Raw genomic sequence first — 27,229 nt, 5'->3', positions numbered from 1 at the left:
TCCATAAAGGGATGTCCAGTCTGTTACATTCACCCAGGGGGATTTCTTTGGCTGTAAGGGGGTGGGGGTGAAGGCTAGAGTAGCAGTACTGCAATATCTGTAGCTTCCTTTGATTGGCATTGCACCCAAAGAAAATGTGAGGTAAGTCTTCCACTGCTTGGCATCTTTTGCATTTCCCATCTCCAATTTTAGCTTTAAGCGCCCTGCAACCAGTCCATACTCCTTGGTGGAGAATAGCCCAGGCTAGAAAACTGTGCTTTATTGGAAAAGCAAAGCTCCATACACATTTGAACCTGTATATCCACTGTCTTGAGTTCTATTGAACACTCCATTTATTGTTCAGCTTTTTCCTTAGAGCTTCATCAAATCCTGAGCCTTGCTATAGTTGGTGTAGGCTTTCCAGGCCCATTCTTCTAGCTTCCCATGGTGGATCTTGCAGTCCATTCTAGTTGGAGCAAGGCTTTAAGTTCAGTTACCCTGTTCAAAATCTCAGAACAACAGCCTGATGACAAATTAGTGTTATTAGTCAGAGAATCAAGTGTTATCCAGTCTCCGTTTACATACAGGTCAAACCAGCTTTGGAAGCTAGCTTTAAAGCATTTATGGGCCTTGATATTAAGAATCCTTCCAATTTTCTTAGGTATACACCCAATCCAGATAGAGTCCTGCATAAGAAAGTCATGAGACAAGGCCTTGTTCAGAGGGATGTGCATACTTCTCCTGATCTCAAACCATGACTTCCAAAGTGCTACAATTAGGGGGCTGCCTGTAGGATTAATACTAACATTGGAGGTGATATTGTCCCACAATGTAATATTTCTCCAAGCTTTATATGACTGCACTGTAAAGTTGCTTATATTTCTTTTGATAAGACAAGCCCAGAAATCATCTGAGGAGACAGACCTAGCAATCTACTTACCTGCCATCTTGTTAGCTAGCTTTTCTAGATTAAGGATGCCCAGGCCTCCTCTGATTTTAGGCATACAACAAGTGTTCCAGGAGACTTTAGCAACCTTTTGAATTTCATCTATACCCCCCCATAGAAATCTTCTAGTAGCAAGAGAAATAACCTGGTTAAGATGAAGCTTAGTGGGTTTCCAACAAGAGAGATAGTATATAATGGACGACAGAATATAATGGTTGAGAACAAAGGTTCTGGCAGCCAGATTAGGTTGCATATTTTTCCACATCAAAACCTTATTTTTGAATTTATCGAGTACCCAATCCCATCTTTGGGTCATAGTTACCTTGAAGCCCATAGGTATGCCCAATAATCTGAATATTTTTCCATCAGGGATAATCTGACACCCTGCATCAAGTACAGTCTGAGGCACTGCACCTTTAGAGGATTTAACTTCAGTTTTTTGATGATTAATCTGAGAGCCACTGGCTAGGCAGAAGGTGTTTAGATAGTTCAGAAAGGCATATGCAGATCCCTGGTCAAGTTTGCACAGAGCATTAGTATCATCAGCAAAAATCTGAAGGCATAAATCCACATTTGAACCAGCTATTTGAATGCCCTTGTGCATTTGATCCTTCACCAACCATCCTAGAGCATCTGGCACAATGTCAAAAAGAAGGGGAGCTATGGGGCACCCTTGTCTAATAGATCTTTTGAGAGTAATAAGATCAGTGAGATCCCCATTAATAGCAACTTTGGCAAAAGCATTACCAAGTAAAACATGCACAAATTTTATGAACCTTTTGCCAAATCCAATATCATGCAAGGATTGCAGAATGAAGTCCCACTCCACTCTATCATAGGCTTGATCAAAGTCAACTTTGAAAAAAAGAAAATCTTGGTCAGTTTCATTGGCATGCTCCATACCTTCCCATAGAGAAATGATGCATCCAGGATAAATCTCCCTTTGATGAACCCTTTTTTCTCTTTCAGAATGATAGAATCCATTAGGGGGCTAAGTCTTCTGGCTAGAGCTAGAGCAAAGATTTTATAAATAGAAGTCAGACATGTAATGGGTCTCAAGTTGTTCAACTCCTCCTTATTGCCTTTTTTATGGAGGAGCTTGACCACCCCTGTATTGATATAGGTTGGAAGAGATCCCTTTTTAACAGCTTCTTGCCAAACCAGCATCAGGTAAGGTGTCACAAAGTCTTTGTACATTTTAAAGAATTCATTTGGAAATCCATCCAACCCAGGAGACTTACCAACTTTCAGTTTATCAATGCATTATTTGAGCTCCCTTTCAGAGACAGGTGCTTCAAGGGAGATGGACATTTCAGAAGGCACAGTCTAGGCTATTTGTGCCCTTGCTTCTTGTCTCTTATGGGAGCTTCAAAGAATATTTTGATAAAGTGCTCATGAGCTATGGTTAAGTTCTCCTTTTGGGTATGGGCCAGGAGACCTCCCTGCCCCCTAAGGGGGGAATGAATTCCTTGGCCTTAAAAAAAAAAAAAAACTGAAACATATTTTTAGTAGGTCTGTCTATCTTTCCAACCCAGTATTCCCTAGTGAAAGCAAGGGCACTGTTGGCTTCAAGGATCTCTTCCAGCCTGAGTTCATTTCTGAGCTCAGTGAGTCTCTTGGAGGGGTGGCCAGAACTGGTTGAGCTTTTCTCCAACCCAGTATTCCCTAGTGAAAGCAAGGGCACTGTTGGCTTCAAGGATCTCTTTCGGCCTGAGTTCATTTCTGAGCTCAGTGAGTCTCTTGGAGGGGTGGTCAGAACTGGTTGAGCTTTTCTCCAACCCAGTATTCCCTAGTGAAAGCAAGGGCACTGTTGGCTTCAAGGATCTCTTTCAGCCTGAGTTCATTTCTGAGCTCAGTGAGTCTCTTGGAGGGGTGGTCAGAAGTGGTTGAGATTTTCTCCAACATTGAGAGCTCCCCATGTATCATCATCCTTTTTTTAGCTCTAAGGTCCTTGGCCATTTTTTTATACATGGTCAGAGTCTGCTGAATCTGGTACAGAGCTACCTCTCAAGCTTTTCCAGGGGATCTATTAGTACTAAAAGCACAATGCAAAATTATTTTAACCTTTTCCTTTATGCAATTAATGCCTAGAAAAGATTGATCAAGGTGAGGCCAACCAGCTCTATAAGTAGAATCAGATCTTAACATATCAAATATCACAGGCTTATGATCAGACATAGTCAAAGAAGCATCAGTTTTACATTTAACTAGCCAGTGATCCTGCAGCACATTGACAGGCATGTAAACTATGTCCAACCTAGCAGCCCTGTAGCATTCTCCTACCTGGTTGTTACTCCAGGTAAATCCACAGTCTTCTGATACTCTATAACATTCAATGCATCCAATAGGTCTGTCCAACATAGCTTTTCAAACCCTGCTAGAGTTTGGCCAATAGTCTTGATCTATCAGAGATGTGTTCAACCATATTGAAATCACCTGCAATAATGATATTTTTGGGCAGACTTGCAATCTCTTTCCAGCATATGGAACGTTCAGAGATAGAGTTGGGAGCATAGACACTTACAATAGTGTAGTTGAAGGGATTTGCTAGGATGATAGCAGTCCAAGTACCTTTTGTTGAGGACTGGGAGCTGGCTATTTGTTTGGTCCACTTGGATGCTATCCCAACATCACAGCCTCCCTTACCACCATTATGGTTAGTGTAGTACCAATTAAATCCTAAGTTGATTTTGTTTAGGTTCATTTCTAAAGTCTTCCCTGCTACTTTAAGTTCCTGCAGACATAGAAAGGAAGGTTGCAAAGATAAATCAGCTACCCACTTCTTGATTACCATAGGCTTGGCTGCATCTATCAGCCCTTTACAATTCAAAGTAATGCCTTTCAGATTAGGACACTTCATTTTTTTTGAATTCTTATTGGGTTTTTCCAATGACACAAATGCTCTGTTAGGATCGGTTGACTTTTCAACTTTTCTCTTGTGTTCAGGAACCTTGAAGTTGGGCAGACTCTCTTCTTCTGCTTGTGACATAAATATGTCCACTGAGGGGTTAGGTGTACTGTCAAGGTTCCAAAAAAATTTCTGGATTTGAGCATTTCTTCTGAGGCCTCTGTTTGTATTCCTTGAGTACTCTGAACATACTCACCATCACTTTCTGCTTCAAATGAGCTTGATGAGTTTGATAGGGGACAGGGGACTGGTACTTGATGTACCTTTTTTGGGGAAGAGGGGAAGTGGTTGCCATTGTTTAGGGAGGCTCCAGTGGTTTCTTTGCTTTGTTCTTCCTTAGGATGCTCAGAAGGACCTGCAAAGGGTTCATACACATCCTCAAGCAATACATCCAAATAATTTCTATTATTAGAGGACTGAGTCTTTTTCTTGGTAGTTTTATTCACTGGTTTCTTGACAGCTTGATTGGTTCCCTTTTGATGCTGCGCTCTAGCTTCTTTATCTAGTTGCTGTGCAGCTTTTTCTTTGAGCAGAGTAGGACACTCCCTTATCAAGTGCCCTTGCTGGAAGCAGTGAAAGCACGAGTTAGGTAGGTTTCTGTAAAGAATTCTCTGCTCATGTAGCAATAGCCCAGTACAGTCTTTGATCGGGATTTTTGTTGGAGGAGTTCTGCTCAGATCTACTTCTATTAGAAGTTGTGGGTCCCATTTAGGGTTAATGCCTCCCCTAGCCTTTTGCCCTAATACCTTTCCAACAGAATTCCCCAAATTACGTAGCCAGGGGTAATAATCAAGAGGCAAGTCAGGGAAATCGACCCAGACAGGAGCCTTAGTAGGCTTTTCTCCTTTAGGGTTAAAGCCCTTATACCATTTGTAGAAGGATATGGGGGTGTTTTTCATGAGCCATTGTCCTTCCAAGATCACCTACAGAGCACTGTTAGCATCTTCAAAGAAGAATAGGTAGTAATTGTTAGGGAGGTATTGGATATGCTGAGGGTAGAGGTTTCTACTCTCCCAGTTGGCGGAAACCCAGGCTTTTATGGAATCCAATGAAGGTCTAGGCCCATGAAAAAGCCCTATGACAACTCTATTAGACAATTGGGAGAACCAGGCTTGGAGGTACTGCTGCTTAATGACGATCCCTTCTTCTGCCTCTGGGGAGGTGTCAATAGTAGTGGCATCCTCCTCTAAACCCTGAGTAGCCTTTTTGGGAGGTGATTCAGCTTTATCCCCAAAGTCATTTCCTTCGGCTTCTACGCCTCTACCTAGGCCATGCCACTGAAGGTCATGGGGCATAGTGGGGACAGAGGGGGTATTATGGTCTGGGGGGGACACTCTGTCTTCCATCGGGAGACCTTCATGAATTTTCCAAGTGGGGCTATGGTATCTAGCCGAGAGAGGGAACATACCTGAGAAACCTTGATGAAGAACTTCCGTAACTTTATTGTCCTGGTGACCTCTGATGGCCTCAACATACGATTGCTTGGGGTGTTGGGGTGTAGGCCAGGTGGCCGTGGGAAACCACCCCTGTTTATACTTTCACCTAAATGAATATAGGGAGAGAAAGGGAGAGAGTTGACCACTCTCTCACTTTCCTCTCCACTAATCCAAACTCCCTACTGTGTACTGTGTATTGTGCTTCATCCCCTTCCCCATTCTCTTCTTCCCCTCTGTTGCACACACTCCGTACACGCGTTACACGTCCAACTAGTATCAGAGCTATGGAAGCTTGAGCACATCGGAGCTTGCAGATGAGCCATGGAAGCTTGATCGAATGGATTAGGAGGAGTCACGGAGCTCGGAGCCTTCGGCATGGAGACGGCCGCTTGCACACACTCATGGAGCTCATGATTGGGGGACTCATTGCACAATTGAAGCAATTGGAATCATGCTGTGTACGGGTTTAATGGAAGCTTAGTCTTGGATTCAATTGAGTGGTGTATGTAAGCACATCACACACACACACACACACACACACACACACACACACACACACACACACACACACAAGCAATTGAATGAGCAGGTCACAGAGCGAGCAGTAGACCCCGAGCACCCAATAGGGGGAAATCGAGAACGGCTTTGCAGATAGTAAGCAAGGCAGATTCGAGCAGTCCATTGAACCAAGGCAGAGGGAATCGGGTACCGAGTTGCAAGGCAAAGAGAAAAGGCATGAGATGGTCGTGAGCAGGTCAGGCTGGTTCGACATTGAGCATTTTGGGGGCATAAGGAGATACAGTCGAGGCAGCATCGAATTGAGGGCTTGGAGTTTGAAAGCCTGGCATCGAGGGCAGTCGAGCAGGATATAATGCTCAAACAAAAGCGAGCTGCAGCACTGTGATAATGGAGGAACTTGGAGCAATCAAAAGCAAGGCCAAGAAAGTGTGCAGGCAAGCGTGGCCAAGCAGACCGGAGAGCAATTGCTTGGTGGTGGATACACACACACACACTGTCAAAATCAACACACAATAAAATCGTGCAACCATAGGCAGCCACAAACTTCTACAGGTCGATAGCAAGCGAGGGGCAGAAGCCAGCGGGTAGTGGGCGACCTTGTGTTGAGTTTAACACACAAACACACACACACACACACACACACACACACACACACACACACACATACACACACTCACTGTGTCTGTGCTTGGCAGCGCTGGCTCAATAAGTACCCACCAGTAAAATATCGAGTTTTTCTTTAAGCCTTAAAAAAAAATAATTTGTGTGTGCAAGGGCTCATTCCCACACAGAGCCCTCAACAAAACCCCATTTTGATGCTCCGACCCCCGACTCCTTGACCGGCTCACACACATGCCCCAAAAACAAGCGTGAGAGAGAGAGCTTGAGCAAGACAGACACATTGTGCTCGGCTACAGGTGCGGACGAGTACGCCCTGCATTATTTGGCATCAGTCCGATCTCGGCGTCCTTCTCCGCTTCGAGCGTAGGCGTTCACGGCTACTCGGCTAGCCACTTCCGCCCGGCGGCGGAAGGCGACATCGACATCGACACCGCTCATGCGCACCAGCTCGACACTGCTCATTGCGGCGGATCTCCGACATCCAACCCAGACACTGGGCGTTTCCCCAGATGAGCGCGTTCCCGCGATCGACGACTGTGCTTGCGACATGCACGGGTGAGGTACCTCTATCATAGAGGAGTGACACCCGGCATCGACACCGAGCACACCGATCGCCCTGTATGACACAATTTATGGATACAACACCTCTGGCGGCTATTCGACTAGCATATTTCTGCTCGGCGGCACATAGCGCCACCGACACGCAGGTTACATGCTACAGGGGGGGTTTTCAACCCATTCACGTACAGATTCTCCAGGTTCCAAGACACAACGCTTTCACAGGCGATTTGGCAGTCATTTCGACAGCAGGCGGACACATGCGTTGACAGATGCATTTTGTTGTGATCACACCTAGTGGTACTGAGCTCTTTTGAGAGCAGATATCCCCGCAGGGATCACTTTCACTGCAGGCAGCAGTTCTTGGCGCCTGTTTGAGCGCGATTTTACTCATGTACGTTGAGTTGGGGACACTGCCCACTGTACTACGTGTGGAGCCATTTTTGGCTATTTTGGTAGTTTTTCCCGGCCGTTTCTGAGACTCGGACTGGAAGAGCCCTTTCTGAGACTGTGGCTAGTCCATTTGTGTCTGCATTAGCCTTTGGAGGGTCGATAGCGTGAGGTTTTCTTTGAGCTAGGGTGTGCTGGAATGTTGAGACACTTTCGCTGATACAGGTAGTTGGAGTTCCCCTTTACGGTACCCTTGCCATAGGATATGTATCTGGACGGTTATTTATGCTTTTGACGCCGAGTTGGCACTCACATAGAAGTGGTTTTGTGCAGCAGATGCCGAGTTAGTGGATTTGGCACATTTATATGCATTTTGAGTTGAGTTTTGACTCCTCATACAAAGGAGACTCTGCCGAATTTCCTTCCCGCGAGTCGTGACTTTCATTGTTGGCACTTTTGAGTCTATTTCGGTTGAGATTTTACTCCCGATACAAAGGTTACTCTGCCCAAATTTCTACAGCTTCTCGCCATAGTTTGGCACCTCTCAAACCCTCTTATCAGCGATGGCTTCTTCTTTAGAAAAGGAGGAGTATTTCATTCGTAAGTTCGATGGCAGCAACTTCACCATGTGGAAAGAGCGCATGAAAGATGTTTTGATAAACAAAGGCCTCTTAGAACCGTTGAAAGAGCGCACAGAGGATGATGATTATACACAAGCTCAATGGGAGCTTTTGGATGCAAAAGCCATGGCTACGATACGTCTACATCTAGCCGAGTCAGTCTTCTTCACTATCATAGGGAAGAAAACAACCAAGGAACTTTGGGATAGATTATGTTCAGCATGGGAGATCAAAAGTGCATCCAACAAATTTTTTCTCATGAAAAAGCTTATGAAGCTCAACATGAAAGAAGGTAGCACAGTTTCCGGTCACTTAAATGAGTTCAACTCCTTGTTTAGTCAGCTGATATCTCAGGGCTTTAAGGAGTTTGATGATGAACTTAAGTCTATCTTCTTGTTATGCTCTCTACCCAGTTCATGGGATATCTTTTGCACACCCATTAGCAATTCAGCTCCGAATGGCAAGTTAGAGTTCAATGCTGTCACAGATGCATTGCTCACTGAAGATATTCGTCGTAAATCTCTCGATAATGCTAGTCATGGAGATGCATATATGGCTGGCAGTTCAACAAAGGCAAGAGGCCGTGACAGGAAAAAATACAAAAGCAAAAGTAGAGAGCAAAATCCTCGTAGTCCTAGCAGACATAGGAACCAAAGTAGAGATCGCAATGCCAGAAATGTCGAGTGTTACTATTGCCAGAAGAAGGGTCATTACAAAAAGGATTGTCGCAGTTTCCTAAGAGATCAGAAAAACATGCAAAAGGATAATTCTGGCAAAGTCAAAAGTATAGTAAAGATTGAGGAGCTCAATATTGTTGAGTCTCCCATACCTACCACTGCAGTAGAGGATGCTCCTCCTCCAATGATGCTCATTATGCCCAGAGAGATTCATTCCGAGGTGACAGCAGATGCCTCAGATGTTCTCATTTTCACTTCAGATCTCACTCCAGATGCTTTGGTTGCACAGGATGAGGGTTATCCACAGAATTGGATTCTTGATTCTGGTGCAAGTTTTCATGTTACACCGCATAGAGAGTGGTTTTCCTCTTATGCATCCATGCATGGAATAGTCAAGCTTGGTGATTCCTATGAGCTTACATTATTGGCATTAGTGATGTGAAACTTCAGATACATAATGGCACTACTTTTGTGCTGCAGAATGTCAGACATGTGCCCAAGCTTACGAAAAGCTTTCTTTCTATAGGGCAATTGGATGATCTTGGCTACACTACAAGTTTTGGTAATCGTTCTTGGATGATCTGCAAGAACAACCTTATCATGATAAAGGTAATAAAAACGGATCCCTGTACTCTTTGTTTTGTTTCCAGTGTCGACGAACACTCTATCTATGTTGTCGAGCTGCCGTCTCCTGAGTTGTGCATATTAGCCAAAAGGGAATGAAAACACTTCAGCGTTTTGGCTACTTACATGTGTTAGATTACACGGACCTTCCATTGTGTGAGCATTGTCTATATGGCAAACAGACTAGATTGACATCTTTGCCATTGAATAACTAGGCGAACCTCTAGACTTGGTGCACAGTGATTTGTGTGGTCCAATGCCACATAAAACTCTAGGGGGGGCGAACTACTTTCTCATGGTCATAGACGATTCTACCAGAAAGATGTGGGTGTATCTCCTTAAGCGTAAAGAAGAAGTCTTTTTGACATTCCAAAAATTTCTCGCCATGGTTGAGAACCAATCAGGAAAAAAGCTCAAAGCTTTTCGCACGGACAATGGTGGAGAATAAATCTCCACCAAGTTCAAGGATTTTTGCAATGGAAGAGGCATTCGGCGCCAATTTACTGCTCCATACACACCTGTACAAAATGGGATAGCTGAAAGAATGAATCGTACGATTCAAGAGCGAGTTGTCTCTATGATGTCTATGGCGAAGCTTACTCCAGAGTTTTGGGGGGAAGCTGTTCTAACAGCAATGCACATCATCAACAGGTCACCTAGTTCTCCTTTGAATTTCAAAATTCCAGAGGAATTATGGACTGGCAAAAGGCAAAGCTATGAGCATTTACGTGTATTTGGATGTGAGGCATATGCACATGTGCCCAAAGAACTTCGTCGAAAGTTAGATCCCAGATCACACAAATGCATTTTTATTGGCTACGGTGCAAACGAAGAGATGGGATATCGTCTCTGGCACCCAGAATCAAACAAAGTCATTGGTAGCTCACATGTGATTTTCAATGAATCAAAAATGCACAAGAAGCCCATCAAAGATGTTGAGTACAGACGTGTTCGTTTTGAGGATGTAGCCTCCGAACCAACTCAGTTCATTAGTGTTGCACCTACTCCTCATGTGCAAGATACTACTATTGCTCCGGAGAGAGCAGAGTCCAGCAGTTAGGCACTTAGACGCTCTGAGAGAGTATCACGTGCGCCTGAGCGGTTTGAGCTGGGTATACACCACATTTTGGTCATTGTAGTGGAGAGCCAACCTGCTACAAAGAAGCTACACAAATGGATGATAGCGTTAAGTGGGAGCAGGCTATGAAATCAGAATACAATTAGATTGTGGCTAATGAGACATGGGATTTGGTTGAATTACCAAAAGGCAAAAATGCTTTACCTTGCAAGTGGGTATACAAGAAGAAGTATACAGCGGAAGATCCTGAGCCTAGATACAAGGCTCGTCTAGCTGCCAAGGGTTTGAAGCAGCAAAAAGGTGTGGATTTTGATGAGATTTTCTCTCCAGTAGTCAAGATGATTACACTTCGCACTGTGCTTGGCTTGGTTGCTATCCAGGACATGGAACTTGTCCAAATGGATGTGAACACAGCATTTCTTCACGGGGATCTAGATGAAGATGTCTACATGAAACAACTAGATGGATTCATATGTGAAACCGAAAAACCAATGAGGACAGAATTGGTTTGTAGACTTAAAAAGGCACTCTATGGCCTCAAGCAAGGTTCAAGGCAATGGTATCAAAAATTCGACAAATTCATGCAGTCTCAGGGTTACATAAGAAGTCAAGAGGATCACTGCTTATACCAAAAAATATTGAACGATGGTTCTTTAATCATCTTGATCTTGTATGTAGATTATATGCTTTATGTCGCAGGCAAATCAATTGATGAGATCAATCAATTGAAAAAGATGCTAAGCACTAAGTTTTCCATGAAAGATTTAGGAGATGCCAATCACTTTCTTGGTATGCACATCAAGAGAGACAGACAACGTGGAATTCTTGAATTATCTCAAGAAAAGTACATTCACAAAGTCTTGCAATGTTTTAGTATGCAAGGGGATAAGTCATTGAGTACCCCAATGCAAGCATACTCCAAACTTAGCAAGGAAGACTCTCCCAAGACAGTGGCTGAGAAAGAGGAAATGGCGAAAGTACCATATTCTTCAGCAGTTGGCAGTTTGATGTACGCTATTAGCCACAAGACAAGACATTGCACATGCAGTGGGAGTGGTTAGTAGGTACATGGCAAACCCTGGCAAGAGGCATTGGGAAGTAGTGAAGAAAATCCTCAGATATTTGAAAGGTACAGCTAGCAAGTGTTTACGCTTCGAAAACAGTGATGCATCTATTGTAGGTTACACGGATGTGGATTATGCGAGTTGCGTGGATCATAGAAGATCCACATTTGGCTATGTGTTCATGTTTGTTGGAGCAGCTATCTCTTGGAGATCGTGGCTCCAAGATTGCACGTCTTCATCTACCACTGAGGTAGAATATGTTGTTGCGTCTGACGCTAGCAAGGAAGCCATATGGTTGGCTCGTCTAATGGGAGATTTGGGCATTCACGAGGTTCGAGTACTACATTGTGATAGTTAGAGTGCCATTGCTTTGGCAAAGAATCCGGTGTTTCACTCAAAGTCGAAACACATAGAGGTCAGATACCATGTCATACGAGATGCATTGGCTGGCAAGCGTATCGAGCTTGTCAAGGTTCATACTGGCGACAACCTCGCAGATGCTTTCACAAAGAGCCTAGCCTCAGAGCGATTTACACATTGTATAGAACTTATGGGTGTAGGATGAAGCCTCGGCAATGCTTCATCAACTTTGTATAGACTAACTATACTAATGCCACTATTGGCCACCATGACCTTCAAGTGGGAGGTTGTTGGGGTGTAGGCCAGGTGGTCGTGGAAAACCGCCCCTGTTTATACTTTCACCTAAATGAATATAGGGAGAGAAAGAGAGAGAGTTGACCACTCTCTCACTTTCCTCTCCACTAACCCAAACTCCCTGCTGTGTACTGTGTATGTGCTTCATCCCCTTCCCCATTCTCTTCTTCCCCTCTCTTGCACACACTCCATACACGCGTTACACGTCCAACATGGGGGATCTTGCATAGTCTTGAAGAGGGGTTCTCTACAAGTGCTGCATGTTGCTGTTATGCATGGGAGAGACTTCCCACTGTGCTTGCGGGATTCCCCCTGGATGTTTGAGCTGTGGATGTGCCTTAGGGCTTACAACCCTCTGCAGGTTAGGCATGGATTGGTTGATGCGAGCTCGAGAAGAGGGGCTGGGGAGCTCCATGTCGGAAGGTGGGTGAGGGACTGCGAGGTTGTTTCTCAACGCCTCATGCAAAGCCATGTCGCGACCCCCCCTCGGGTGGAGGGTGCGAGCCAGACAGGTGCGGAGGTAAGGGGCCTGGGGGGGGGGGGGGGGGGGGAGACGATAGAAGGTGCAGGGGTTAGGTGCCAGCTAGGGTACGTTGACATGCAACCGGGAGCATTGCTACTAAGTGCAACTGGGAGCAGTGCTACTCAGTGCCGTTTCCTGTCTGTCTATTGATCGCTCCTTGACACAACAACTGTCATCTCATGCTCGTCTCCAATGCTATGCCACCTGTCACCCTAGCCTCAATAGACTTTACTTCCATTTTCACCTCTACTCATTTCTTTGAAAGGGAATCTCTAGTAATTTCCATTAAAAGAAATGGGTTGAAAACTTGTCAATCCTATTTTAACTATAATAATAATAATCCTATCTTTTGTGTGCCCGATTCACACGACGGCCCACCTTTTAAAACAATTAATTTAACACACAAAAGATATGACTATTATTATTAAAGTTATAGTACCTCATACAAAAGCCCACTTACGTGGCCTTTTGAAGAGGTACAGGTCGACATCACGTGGAGGTGCCAAGGTCGCACAAGCTACCATCAGAGGCGCGCCACTCGAAGCGATGACAACCTAGCCCAACCTCCTACGTGCGTGATAGACACACAGAGAGAGAGTACGGATACTGTTGGAAGGGGGGGGGGGGGGATTTTTTTTGGGGGCGGGGGGGCGATTACCTTTTTCTATTTTAAAAAAATATAAACTCTTTGTCTTCAATTTTTCAAATTGAAGGGGCTGAGCATTCTCCCAGATTCTACACAAAAGCCTCTCCACGATGTGGGTGCCCTATTTCGTTTTGTTATCTACTCGGTCAAAATTTGCAAAATCATTAGATTCACAAATTTGTGAATTCTCAAGGAAAAGAGGCACCATTGTCCCCATCGTGCCCTCTCTGCAATCGCCGCCCCTTGCAATCGCTCCCCTTCGGCAGATCTCACACTCGGTACACATACCATTGCTCTCTCTTTCTCGACGTTTGGCTTCTCTCTCTCTCTCTCTCTCTCTCTCTCTCTCTCTCTCTCTCTCTCTCTCTCTCTCTCCCCCGCTCTTGTGTCTAGCTCATAGGAGCCACCTACATCACACATGGAATTTCTCCCTTGGCATCCTTATGTAGCAGGACACATGCAGGAAATCTTTGTATACACCACCTTAAATTATTTCTCTCTATCTAGCTACAAAAATGATAAAATATTGGGTTCAATTAGCACTTTATGGTTTAAATGGCACAGTGCAAGAATATTGAGATGATCAATAGGTTATCAAGTTTGGCATATAAGAAAATTGCAATAGATGTTTGCCAACTTGAGAATTTTTCTAGAGACTTCACAGAGAAGAGTTGAGTCCTACGAGAAGAGTTCTGTTTATTGCTAGTGCACTACTTCAACCAGTATTACATAAAGTTGTGGTATGGTATTGTTGGATTCAAATGAAAGTATATTCCATCCATTTGCTATATCTTCTTTTAGGTTTTATGGTATTATTATAGTGGGTTGGTATGGTAGGGAAGCGGTTTAGCCACTTGTAGTACGCCCCAAATTGTTTGTAGTGCAAAACAATCTACTATATCCATAAAGTGTGTAAGGCTCTTTAACAAAACTAGAAATAGGCTTGACTTGTGAAAGATAGGGGGTTCTTGTATAAAAGGCTAAAGCAACAAGGTAGTAAAGAGTGCATGAGGTTGTCTAGAGGAATCACAAGAAGTTTTGGACAAATTCTCACAATAATTCCTACCTACATCACCGCATACCTAGCTAGGAATGATTGGGGGCAAGTGACCGCCGACCCGGGTTTGGGGGGGGGGGGTCCCCTACCCCCAATCGTACCTAGCTAGGTATGCAGTGCCTCTCGAGCAGAAGCTCCTGATGTTATGCATTGTATGAAAAACACTGACAAAGACTCAGTTTTTCTACATGAGAAAAATTCTAAATCCTCTTGTGAATATAGCTCTAAAAGTACTCTGCTTTGTCTATGTCTTATTTGCTAAGGGGTCAAAGCATGCATTGGTAGTACAAAAAAGGTGCGGCAAACGATTTTTTCTCAAATGGAATGAGGTAGGCTTATGTCATAGAAAAAATGATTTATTGGTGAAAGCCCAAAATGCCTATTACTCTAATTACCTAAATCCAAAAATTAAATCTGCATCATTCTCAAAACTCCCTCTAGACTCCTACCGAACATGCAATCTATTGCATGAGAAAGAGCAGAGAGATCATCTAATGAAGACACCTATCCCTTGGTTTTGTAAACATTTCATCATAGATCCAAATAAAGATATTGACTGTATACAATGAACAACAATCACTTCTGTTCACATATACATGCATACCTAGGTGACAAAGTTAGTGCATAGAAAAGAGACATCAAGGAAAGAAGCTTCACCATTCCACTTCCAACGAAATCATCAGCACGGAAGGTTTTCTTTGTGAATAGAGAGTGGGTGACAACAGAGGGATGCCAACTTAGGACGCTAGGGATTAGCTTTTAAGTTAACAAAACAAGATCTCCTTGGGCGAAAATGCCTACATGTGCAACAAGCTTGCATATGTTTCTTGGCGAGGCGTGAATATCATTTGAACTTTTGAGTAGTCCTTGATGAAAAAGGCGAAGAAAGGGCACCGCTTGCACTATGTTTCTAGTGCAAAGTGCCAGTGTATTGCAAACATAATGTTACATAAAATTTGTGTATGGTGTTAGTGCATTGCAAACATAGCATTAGAAAAGGATAGAGCTCGTGCGAGTGAATTTCAAACATAGGATTACAGGACAAAGACCAATTGGAAATCAAAGGAATTAATTAGGAGTGCAAAACAAAATATACAGAACGATGAATTGAAACCTGTTTTACCTTGATTTTATAGGGAGGTTTTGAGCCATGTGAGCTCAACACCTAAGATTTTTGGGGGAAAAAATGAAACAATGAACCCTCAAGGTAGGAGAAGGAAGAGGAGACAACTGTACAAGGGGCCGGGTACAAGATGAAAGGCTATTTGGTAAGCACGTAGATAGCATAAATGATGCCAGGGACGTACCCCAGAAACGTGAGGACAAGGCAGATCCAAAATTCCATCTGCAAAACACACACAAAAAGCAAGATAAAGGTCCATGTCCAACAAGTGCGCTCTCTCTCTCTCTCTCTCTCTCTCTCTCTCTCTCGTGTGTGTTGGGGGATGCGAGTAGCCTACCTTGCATCCGAAGCGAAGAAAGACTCCCAAGGGAGGTAGCAGGATGGCAAGCAGGATCTCGATCACAGTGGCGGCTGCCATTCTGAATCAGCAGGCTGCAGGTTCTCTCAACTCAAAGCTCGACGTGCAGCTGCTTTATGTAGTGCAGAGATCTGAGAGAGAGAGAGAGAGAGAGAGAGAGAGAGAAGCCAAGTTTTTCTAATAATATTGCAGGGTGTTCGTAACATAAATCCCGAGAGAGAGAGAGAGAGAGAGAGAGAGAGAGAGAGAGACGTTTCTAATTTGGTAGGAACTTGAGAACTCGTGCACATTCTTTTGAACTAACGAAAAATGAAAGGGCAGGCCCTTTCCGTACGTCAACTTCTATAATTGGAGTAGCTACACCAATGGAGTGGCACTGTTTGTGTATTGTAAATACCGTCAAATTCCAGGCTCAGGGGCTGCACACCACAGCCGTACATCTACAAGCAATTACATTACAAAATTTCTATTGGAGTCTTTCAATGATTGCCACATCAGTATAGGTAATACAATTCGTAAGATGTCAATCATTGACGTCCAACTTAGCAGACAAAACACGTTGGAGTGTACCATCTGTCTCCTTGCGCAACTGTGTCGCCAATACAGTTCGTCAGCAATCAATGATTGACATCCAACTCAGCAGACAAAACACAATGCAGTGTGTCATCTACATGTTTGCGCAGTTGTGTCGCCTCCCTCCCTTGGACATTTGACAATCGAGAATGGTCCCATGCTGACCATTACCTGTTTTCAGTGCTCTCGCCATTTGCCGGTCGCCCTGCAAACAAGGAATGGTCAGAGGGGACCATTCTCTACACCTTATGTTTGAAAATTGATCGGACCCTAAAAAACAAGGCCAAAAAATGGTTTATTCCGAGGAGTGACTAGGAATTTTCAAACATAAGGTGTAGAGTGACCATTCTCTACACCTTATGTTTGAAAATTGATCGGACCCTGAAAAGCAAGGCCAAAAAATGGTTTAGTCCGAGGAGTGACTAGGAATTTTCAAACATAAGGTGTAGAGTGACCATTCTCTACACTTTATGTTTGAAAATTGATTGGACCCTAAAAAACAAGGCCAAAAAATGGTTTATTCTCCAGGCAACAAGTAGATCCACTCAAATTGTCGACGATTACACGTGCTGCAATGCATGGTAAGGGTCATGTTGAGTCTCCACCATAGAGGGTGATACCCCATTTGTGGAGGTCCTTGAAACTCCCTCTGTTTGTGCTTTTTTTTTTTTTTTTTTCCGTGTGTGTTTTTGCTTTGTTGGGTGGGGGCTAAAGACTCTTCTTTGACTCGGAACGGCATATACTGCTAAAAATATTGTAGTCCAGCTAGTTCTTGGAGGGGGACGAGAATATTTGATTTGTTTATGCTAGTGCTTTCCTTTGTTCCTGCTTTGCTTTACAAAATAAACTAGAGCTTGCATTATTGGAGTCCAACATGGCAAATCTCGCTTTCCTTGTGAGACCATGAGCGGATGGGATAGTAGGGCCTCATTGAGCTTGACATAGCAACAACAGCAACATATAGGGACAAGAAGTGAACGTCCATGAGCAGAAGGGGGCCAAGGATAATGAGCAATGCCATGTTCCTCTCCCACTTTTGTGGGACTACTATGCTTGCTCTTATCTTTTTATCTTCAAAGCAAAGTACCATTCCCTTCGTGACATTTTAGAAAGAGGATGTGAGCGTGCACTGTCCCACTTTTGTGGGACTACCATTCTTGCCAAACCCTCTTATCTTTTTATCGTCGAATCAAAGTATTGTTCCCTATGTGACTTTTTAGAAAAAGGATGTGAGAGTGCACAAAATCACAAAGTTCTAAGATAGAAGAGCCATTATATAATGGAACCGACCCCACAACTAGAATTGGAGGTGCAGTTGGAAAATAGTCTTTTTGCCCCCCTTTCTTGGCTCGTGTATGTGAATCTTTTCACAGCAAATCAATCAATTCATTCCATAATGGTAGAGGTGCAGTTCGAAAATAGTCTTTTTGCCCCCCTTTCTTGGCCCGTGTACGTGAATCTTTTCATAGCAAATCAATCAATTCATTCCATCTTTTACCGTTACTCCCCTCCGTGTGGGGGGTACCTACCACTGAGGACGATGATTGTTAGAAAGGAAGGAAGTGGCAGCTGATGTGATGTCTCCTCATGTATACACATGAGGAAGGGAGGGGGTAAGATGCCCAAACTCTAACTTCACCCTTTTGAGATGTAGTTAGTGGAGAAGGCAGGGGGTAACTCATTTACCCCTTCTCCGTGTAGGCATAACCGAAAGTGATTCATTTAGGAGAATTAGATATTGGTTATTATGACATTACCTCTCTCTTTAATCATAGTTGTCCTCGACTATGGGGTAGAGAAGATAAAGCCTATTCATTAGTCCTTTTTCTAGCGGGTAGAGGATCCCTGTGTTACCCTACGACATCGTTCCAGAATGGATGACGAGTCCATTTGGCGCTTGAGAGCCCAAGTTGCCGCAAGCATGTCTGCACATTAGTCCTACAAATCTTCCATAGTAGAGTGACAGGCTCTACTTGGTGTTTGGGAGATGTCGTCTCTGCAAACTTGATCTAATCATATTATATACTACTTCATTTTTGTGCACAATAAAGAAAAAGAGTCTTATAAGACAAAAACTTTGTTCATTTTAAACATTTGTACATTTGCTTACTCTAGGGAAGCATTGTCAGCATTGACAAGGTTTAGGTTATCCTTTAATTGTATGCCTCGCATCCATGTAGCATCTTCAAAAGGATAATTCTTAAACTCACTAAGATATCGTCAGATAGTCTTACTACCTCTTAGTACCTTGTCTTCATGTTAGAGAATGGACTCCGGTTGCAGCACCTCTTCTTGGTCCTTGATCTCCGGTGGGTCTTCAATAGTTGGTTCTAGAGGTGGCTCTCCTTTGTAAGGCTTTAGTACGCTCACATGGAAAGCATTTTGTATGAGCCAATGGCTGGGCAACTTGAGTTGATAGGCCATCTCATTGATTGGCCTAAGAATCTGGAAGGGACCATAGTACCTTTTTGCTAACTTAGCATAGTACTTTTGGTGTCCCGTAGGATTCTTGCCCGTTGTGTGCCTTAATCTAGCCTTGGGAAATTTGAGTAAGACCCAATCCTTTTCTTTAAAGTCTTGGCTCTTTTGTGCTTGTCAGCATCAGCCTTTTGCCTTTGCTGTGAGATAGAGATAGCATCCTTAATCTTTTGGAAAGATTCTTGTAGGTCTCGGCTATACTCATCTGCAGCGAAGGTCTTCCCATGTACCTTAAGTAGTAGCAGGGGACTTTTTGATTTTCCCTCAATTACCTCAAAAGGTGCTTTTCCCGTGGAAGTACGTACAATGTTATTGTAGGCATACTCCACTAAGGGTAAGTACTTCTCCCATTGGGATCTTTGATCTACTTCCGTTACATAGGCTTTTGATAGATCGAGAATTGTTAGGCTAGCTATTTCACTTTGGCCATCCGTTTTGCGGGTGATAGGCCGAAGAGAAATTGAGCCTTGTTCCTAAATTCTCAAAGAGACCCTTCAAGAAATTACTGGTCATTCTAGGATCTCTATCTGACACTATGGACATTGGCAAGCCATGGTACTTGAAAATTTGTGAAATGAAGAGGGTTGCCATTTGATGGGCTTTGATAGTCTTTTTGACAAGTATAAAATGAGCTTGTTTACTGAACCTGTCTACTATCATCCATATTCCCGTCTTCCCATGGATAGACTTAGGCAATCCAAAGATAAACTCCATGGATATGCTCTCCCATGGTGAATTAGGGATTGGAAAAGGTTGAAGCAATCCAGGTTGATTCCCTCTATCAAACTTCGTCTTTTGGCATACCACACATTTAGAAACATACTCTTGTATGTTTGCTTTCATGGTAGGCCAATAGAGATATGTTTCAATCCCCTTTATCTCAAAACCAATGGAATTCCAGACCCGGTCCATACGCCCAACCTCCCTTTTATAGGCTTCCAGCCTGCTTAAACCCGTTCCCACTGGCAGCCGACCCCTGGCCGAGTCCGTGACCCCATTGGTTTGGCCCTTGGCCTGACATTACTCCCCCTTTGGAGAAGCGTTTTCGTCCTCAAAAACAAAAGTGGGAAATTTCTTCTTAAGAACACCAATGTTTTCCCAAGTGGCACCTTCCTCAGGTCGATCTTTCCACTTGACTACGTACATGCTGACGAGTACGTAGTTCATGAAAATCTAAAATGCGTTCAGGTTCATGCGGTTGAATGGGAGGTTCAGTGAAATCAACCAATATATGTTGGCCGATAACATTGTCGTCCCCATGCAATCGTTTACGTAAACGACTTACCTGAAATACCGGATGGACACGAGAGTGCGCAGGTAACTCAAGTTTGTAGGCCCTATCACCAACTCGCTTGAGTATCTTGAATGGCCCACAATAATGTGGAGATAATTTGGGTGTAGGCCCAGTCTTCAGACTTTCTGAATGCTCTGGCACACGCAAAAATACCTCTTCTCCTTCCGTGAAGGTAACTTGCCGACGTTTCTCATCAGCATACTTCTTATACCGATCTTGTGCTTGTCGAACAGTTTGACGAGCAAGTCTCAGCATTTCCATATGATCTTGGAGAAACTCCTTGACCTATTGGAGCTTCTCAGTTGCCAACCCCACCGTCATTGGTGATCTAGGTTGAAAACCATACATAAGCATGAATGGACTAAAACCAGTTGTAACATGCTTAGCACTATTATATGCAAACTCAAGAATAGGAAGATAATCTTCCCAATCTGATTGCATCTTGATAACGTATGCTCGTAGCATATCCTCTAGCACTTGGTTGACCCGTTCCGTCTGACCATCTGTTTCAGGGTGATCAGTCGTACTTAAATTAAGTTGTGTACCCAATCGTTTAAAAACAGCCCTCCAAAAATGACTGTTAAACTTGGGATCACGATCACTCACAATGTTACTTGGCAATCCATACAACCTGTAAAGATTGTCCACAAATAACTTAGCTAATTTTGGAGTCTTAATGGTTGACTTGGTTGGAATAAACCGACAAAGTTTAGTCAACCGGTCTACGACCACCCATACCGAGTCATGTCCTCGAATAGTGGTTGGTAAACCCACAATAAAATCCATGGAGATACTTTCCCATTTACCATTGGGAATCTCTAAAGAATGTAAGAGTCCTCCTGATTTCAGGCGCTCTGATTTATTAACTTGACATTTTTGGCAATGCAAGACATAGTCTTGAACATACCCATGCAAACCTGGCCAGTAAAACTGTCGTCTTATGAGTGCATAAGTTTTCTTAATTCCCGGGTGCCCTGCACTTGGACTATCGTGACATTCATAAAGAATTTGGCGCTGAATGTCCGCGTCTGTCGGTACACACACTCTCCCCTTGTGGAGTGGGTACCCATCATCTGTGGAAAAATTCTTCCATCTCTGCAGTTCATCACTCGAAAGAGGAGAACTGGGTGTGAAGGAAACAAAACCACTACCAACATTGGAGTGAGAAGGATCCCTCTTTCTAACATAGCTCCACACCTTGGAGTATGCAGTATCATGCTCGCACTTACCTTTGAGAGATTCCAAAAACTCACTCTACAATTCCGTGAAAAGGAGAGAGTTGATCTCTGGCATTCGGCTGAGAGCCACTACATTGTACCGCCCTTTGCGATATCGTAGCTTGGCATCATACTCCTGAAGAATCTCAGCCCACCTGGCCTTGCGACCCTTCAAATCACTTTGTTGTGTAAACCACTTGATGCTTTCATGGTCAAACACAATCTCGAACTGTGCACCATACAAATAATGTTGCCATGTCTTTAAAGCAGACACTATTGCATAGAGCTCTCGTTCGTAAGCAGAGTAATTCTGCTGTGCTGAATCCAGCTTCTTGCTTTCAAATGCAATTGGCCTTCCCTCCTGCAGAAGGACTGCTCCAATCGCACGATTACCAGCATCCGTTTCCAAAAAGAATGGCTTTAAGGGATCCACAATAGCCAAAATAGGAGTTGTGGCTAATGTGTCCTTAAGTTTGCCAAAACTTTGCTGTTGTTCTAATCCCCACTGAAAGGTCTTGCCCTTGGCTTTCAGCTGATCTATCATGGGAACAACAATATGGGCATAGTTTTTAACGAATCGACGATAAAAACCTGCAAAGCCTAAAAAAATCTAGAGTTCTTCAAAATTTTTGGGAGAGGGCCACCTCCGAATGGCATCCACCTTGGATTGATCCATGTGTAACCCTGCAACCGAAATAACATGCCCCAAGTAGTGAATTTCCTCCTTGAGGAAATCACATTTGGATTCCTTGGCATATAACTGATTTTGGCGTAGCAAATGAAACACTTGTTTCAAATGTGCTAAGTGCTCTTCCTCAGAGGCACTATATACAAGAATGTCATCGAGGAAAACGATAACAAGCTTTTCCAAATATGGTCTCAAGACACTATCCATGAGTGTCATGAACGTAGCTGGAGCATTGGTTAACCCAAAGGACATCACCAAAAACTCATAATGTCCAAACCTTGTTCGGAACGCTGTTTTGGGTATATCTGCAAGCCTGATGCGTACTTGATGATACCTAGATCTTAAATCAATCTTTGAAAATATACAAGTGTGGGTGAGCTTATCAAACAGCTCATCCACTCGTGGCAATGGGTTCTTGTTCTTAACAGTAACCGCATTTAATCCACGGTAATCTATGCACATGCGCATACTACCGTCCTTTTTCTTTACCAAGAGAATGGGAGAGGCCCATGGTGAAGAACTTGGTTGAATAAACCCTCTACTGAGATAGTCAGCAAACTGACGTTCCACCTCAGTAGCCTCAGAATGACTCATTCTGTAAGGCGGTTTACTCACTGGCTTACTGCATGCAACCACGTCTATGCCATGTTGCAGAGAATGTGTCGGCGGTAGCCCTGGTGGTAAATCATCTGGGAAAACATCCTTGAATTCCCTTAAAAGTTCGTTTAATTCATTAGCAACATTTGCTTGTTTTGAATTAGTAGGCATAGCTGGAAGAGGAGAGAGAGAAGAATGCGGCGTTGAGGAAGTTTTATTCAAAACATTATCAACATTAAAAAAATCATCCACATTGGAAATAAAATGGCACAGTGAGTAACACAAAAAGAGTTCTTCTATTGCATCATCAGAAGAGAGCTTCATAAGCTCAGCTGTACAAATAAGTGGTGAGGAAGGTACATCCTTCTCCCCCAACAGCAGCACGTGCATACCATTGGATTCGAGCATTAGACTATTATGCTCATAGCTACGTCTAAGTGATGATCCTAAACTATGCAACCATTCACGACTAAGAACCACATCTGCCCTCTCCATATTCATGACTTGGAAATCCAAAGAGGTATGGTATCCTTGAATTTCCAGAGGTACATCTTTAACCTGAGTTTCCCATATCTCAGCATTATGGCCGTTAATCATTGCTACCTTGTAGCGATGGGAACTCGGGGTTTGGGGAAATTTGAGTCGTTTCACCAATTTATAATTGATGAAATTGTGCGACGCACCATCGTCTACCAAGATCCGCACCCTGTGCCCTTGGATAGAGCCATGCATACGCACCAACTCATGTGGTCTAAAAGTCTGCTGCCACATGGAGGCTGTGATATAGCACTCATGCACCGCCTCGGTGTGTGTTACTTCCACATTAGCAAACTAGGAAGAGGATTCAAGAGGTAAAAGCTGCACCATGTGCACTGCTTTTTCCTTCCCCTTGTCTTGAGCAACAGATTTCCTAGTGGGACAATCCTTTTTGCTATGTCCAGTTCCCAAACATTTAAAGCACAACTTTTCTTTTTTGGCTTTCTCAAACTCTTCCGTTGAGAGAGGACCTCTAGACCCCTTGGGCTTTTTGGAGGTCTCTGATGCAGCAGATGCAAATTTTCTTTTATGATGCACATGCTGTGGACGTGTTGAAACAAGTGTAGTGTCATGCACATGCGAACTATGCAATGCCCGATCATCGAGATCATCATGGATGTGAGCTTGCACTATTGCTTCCTCAAGTGTTTGTGGATCCTGGGTTTTAATGTGCTTCTTAAGCTCGGGATTTAACCCACGGATGAACCCACGTACCTGCTGAAAGGTGTCCATCCCTTCCAGCTTGAGGATCACATCCCGATAATGGGAAATATATTCCAATAATGTTTTATGCTGGCACATAGAACATTTTTCCCAGGCGGTCCAATTTCTATCCTTCTCATCAGTAGGTAGAAATTCCTTGCTGAAGACAGTCTCAAAAGCTGCCCAAGTTTGTGGTAGGATGCCCTTCTCCTTGAGAGACATCCACCATTTGTAGGCCTTGCCGTCCAAAGTCAGACTTCTCTGCAGCGCTTTGGATGCATCCGGGGTACGTATAAGGTCATGAATACCATCCCACTTGCTGAGAAAAATGTTCACGGTGTCCTTGTTTCGCTCACGCTCTTCTCCCCGAAAAATTGGTGGCTTTGTATTTTTCAACAAATCGTCCACCTCTTTTTGGGTCAGAGAGTGCAGCGGTCTCGGAGGAGGGCCTTGCCTAACACCCGGCCCTTGGCCTGGTGTGGAGCCGTGCTCTTGATTTTGCTAACCAGTAGGGCCCGTGGCCTGCTGCCGCATATGCAACTTAATCAAATCGGATAATGCTGTGACATTCTGATTTAATTGTGCAAAATTCGTTTCAATCACAATCATGCATGTTTGAAATGCACGAAAATCTCGCATGTCCTGCAACTCATACGCATCATCTGTCGCCGTTGTGGCACGATTACCCTCCGTGAGAGGAACCGTCCGCATGGCATCGAAAGACGAAACGTGTGCGGACTGCTCGAAATCGAATGCATGATGCATATCTATGTCCGAATCCATGTTGTGAACGTACTCTGCAAGAAAAGAAATAAAAATACCAGATGCTCGACGAGCTTGTAGCCGTTTGCGATAATTAACTGTATAATTATGTCGTTGATGGAAGAGAACGCCGAATTCGAAACAGAACGTCAATCCAAAACCAAGAGTAGCTTGAAAACAATGATCAAGTCTGCAGCCGATGATAATCTTGAAGGCACGAATCAATCTACATTCACGAATCAATGTACATTCACCACCGATTTGGCTTGCATCGTATGCAAGAAGCCAAAATGGGGAAATTTGCAACCAATCGCTGGCTTTTCAAAACTTTAAAATCCAAGTTTCAGCCGATTCGGACTGTAAAATTTGCAGTAATCCCCAGCCGTTGTGTGCTTTGTGTGCCCACCGATTCGGAGAAGAATGCCGTAGAGCAACGGAATCACAATTGCGCAGGGCACGGCCCTTGTTCAAGACCCACGAGGGTTTGCCGTAGAGCAACGGAATCACAATTGCGCACGGCCCTTGTTCAAGACCCACGAGGGTTTGCCGGGTGTGAATGGCCAACCCTTAAGGGTTTTTTTTTGTCAAAAAAAAACTCAAAGAGGGCTGTTGCAGACGATGCGGCCGACTACGCAGAGCTTTTTGGAGAGATACCTCGCGATGGCGAGGTCCGCTAAGGCCGGGCAAGAAGCGGGAAGTCACCAACTCCCCCGCACGCTCCCAGCGAGCCCAACAGCGAGAAAAACCGTGCAGGTCGACTCACGTCTTCGTCCCGGACTAGGGGCTCCTACACGCGCTGCTTTCGGCTTCGTCTTCTTCCTCCCTTTGAGGTTGCATGCAACATGCATCCAAAAGCAGAACGTGCCCTCAGTTCTAAGTTTAGCTCTGATACCAATCTCAAAACCAATGGACTGCTAGACCCGGTCCATCCGCCCAACCTCCCTTTTGTAGGCTTCCAGTCTGCTTGAACCAGTTCCCACTAGCAGCCGGCCCCTGGCCGAGTCCGTGACCCCATTGGTTTGGCCCTTGGCCTGACACTGTAGGGTAGACTAAATCCCTCTATGCCCCGCATAAGGACGAGCATGAGATTCATACATTACTTTCTCACGTAGTGAGTTAGTAACGCATAGTCTATTGTCATAGAGAAGATAACCATCTTGTAAAGTAAATGGATCCTCTTTCTTCCCTAGTGCAAGGGCTGAAATCACGTCTCTAAAATCGGGATCAATAGCATACTCATCTATCATAGAAGATAGATCATTGTGAGTTTCTATGGAAACCGCATTCACTCTCGGTCGTCTTGAGAGTGCATGAACTATTTGATTATGCTTGCCAACAATGTGAGCAATATGAAAATGAAATTGCGAAAGGAAATTTGCCCACCTCATTTGTTTGTCGAAGAGCTTGGTTTGCGTCATGAAGTACTTAAGACTTTGGTGATCCGTTCGTCGCACAATGAAAGGAGTCCCCAAAAATAGTGCTTCCATAAGTCTAAGGCATGTAGAACTGCGAGGAGTTCCTTTTTATATATGCCTATAGCTTTCTCAACAGTGTCAAGCCTTCGACTTTCATAGGATATGGCGTGCCCTTCTTGGAGCAAAATAGCTCCAAGACAATCACCACAAGCATCACATTGGACCTCAAATGGCTTTGAGAGATCCGGTAGTGTAAGCACAGGTTGAGAGATAAGATTTTCTTTAAGCTTTTCAAAAGCATTGTTTTCCTTGGCAGACCATGTATACCTAACGTTTTTCTTTGTTAGGTCATGTAATGGTCCTGCAATTTGTGAGAACTTTTCTATGAAGCATCTATAGTATGCACACATACCTATAAAGCTTCTTAGTTCATGAAGATTCCTTGGTTTAGGCCATCCTTCTATTACCTCTAATTTTGATGGATCCGTTTGGATGCCATCTTGAGAGATAATGTGACCTAAATACTAAATCTCTTGTAAGAAAAATTCACTTTTCTTTCAATTAACATAAAGTTTATTCTTTCTTAGAACCTTGAAATAATACCTGGAGGTGTTGCTTGTGTTCATCTAGTGAATTAAAGTAGATGATAATATCAAAGAACACTCCAGTAAAGGTTTGATGAGGCTTGAATAGCTTCTCCATCAAGCGGTTGAATGTGGTTGGTGCATTGGTCAAGCCAAAAGGCATGACAATATATTCGGAAAGACCAAATGTAGTGCAAAATGCGGTCTTTACAATGTCTTGATCAACTATCCTTATTTGATGATAGCCACTTTTTAGATCAGTCCTACTGAAGTAGGCGGACCCTTGTAGCTTATCATAGATCTTCTACCTGTGGAACGGGAAACCTATTCTTGATAGTGATCCTATTTAGTGCTCTATAGTCGACACACATACAATATGTGATGTCTTTCTTTTGCACTAATAGCATAGGTGAGCAAAATGGAGATGAGCTAGGCCTAACCATGCCCTTCTCAACTAACTCATGTACTTGCCGCATAATCTCCTCTTGTTGAGCTTGAGAAACTCTATAAGGAGGTTTATTAGGTGGTGAACTTCCTGGAAGAATCTCAATTGCATGGTCATCATTGCCTCATTTAGGAGGTAACTCACAAGGGATGTCGT

General features: G+C 43.8%; 2 protein-coding genes across 2 annotated transcripts; both read right to left on the bottom strand.

Annotated features, from left to right (window-relative positions):
* Positions 1-3,638: 3,638 nt before the first annotated feature.
* Positions 3,639-4,871, bottom strand: LOC147445318 (uncharacterized). The gene has a single exon (XM_086524870.1). The coding sequence runs from the start codon at positions 4,730-4,732 to the stop codon at positions 3,782-3,784; it is 951 nt and encodes a 316-aa protein (XP_086380996.1). The 5' UTR covers positions 4,733-4,871; the 3' UTR covers positions 3,639-3,781.
* Positions 4,872-15,352: 10,481 nt separating this feature from the next.
* On the bottom strand, positions 15,353-15,975 carry LOC147445317 (hydrophobic protein RCI2A-like). Its single transcript, XM_086524871.1, has 2 exons — positions 15,761-15,975; positions 15,353-15,645 (listed from the first exon to the last, which is right to left on the bottom strand). The coding sequence occupies exons 1-2, from the start codon at positions 15,839-15,841 to the stop codon at positions 15,562-15,564; spliced, it is 165 nt and encodes a 54-aa protein (XP_086380997.1). The 5' UTR covers positions 15,842-15,975; the 3' UTR covers positions 15,353-15,561.
* Between the last annotated feature and the right edge of the window lie 11,254 nt (positions 15,976-27,229).

Source organism: Adiantum capillus-veneris, chromosome 12 (assembly GCF_014529385.1).
Source record: "Adiantum capillus-veneris isolate H3 chromosome 12, ASM1452938v2, whole genome shotgun sequence".
In the NCBI taxonomy this organism is placed as follows: Eukaryota; Viridiplantae; Streptophyta; class Polypodiopsida; order Polypodiales; family Pteridaceae; genus Adiantum; species Adiantum capillus-veneris.
The sequence above is the reverse complement of the archived record's forward strand: the minus strand, read 5'-3'. Positions and strand labels throughout refer to the sequence as shown.

Excerpts from the sequence above, each read along its gene's own strand:
- LOC147445317 (XM_086524871.1), bottom strand. The coding sequence starts at position 15,841 with ATGGCAGCCGCCACTGTGATCGAGATCCTGCTTGCCATCCTGCTACCT. Across the intron at positions 15,646-15,760 it reads TTCTTCGCTTCGGATGCAAG|ATGGAATTTTGGATCTGCCT; the intron begins GTAGGCTACTCG and ends TGTGTTTTGCAG.
- LOC147445318 (XM_086524870.1), bottom strand. The coding sequence starts at position 4,732 with ATGAAAAACACCCCCATATCCTTCTACAAATGGTATAAGGGCTTTAAC.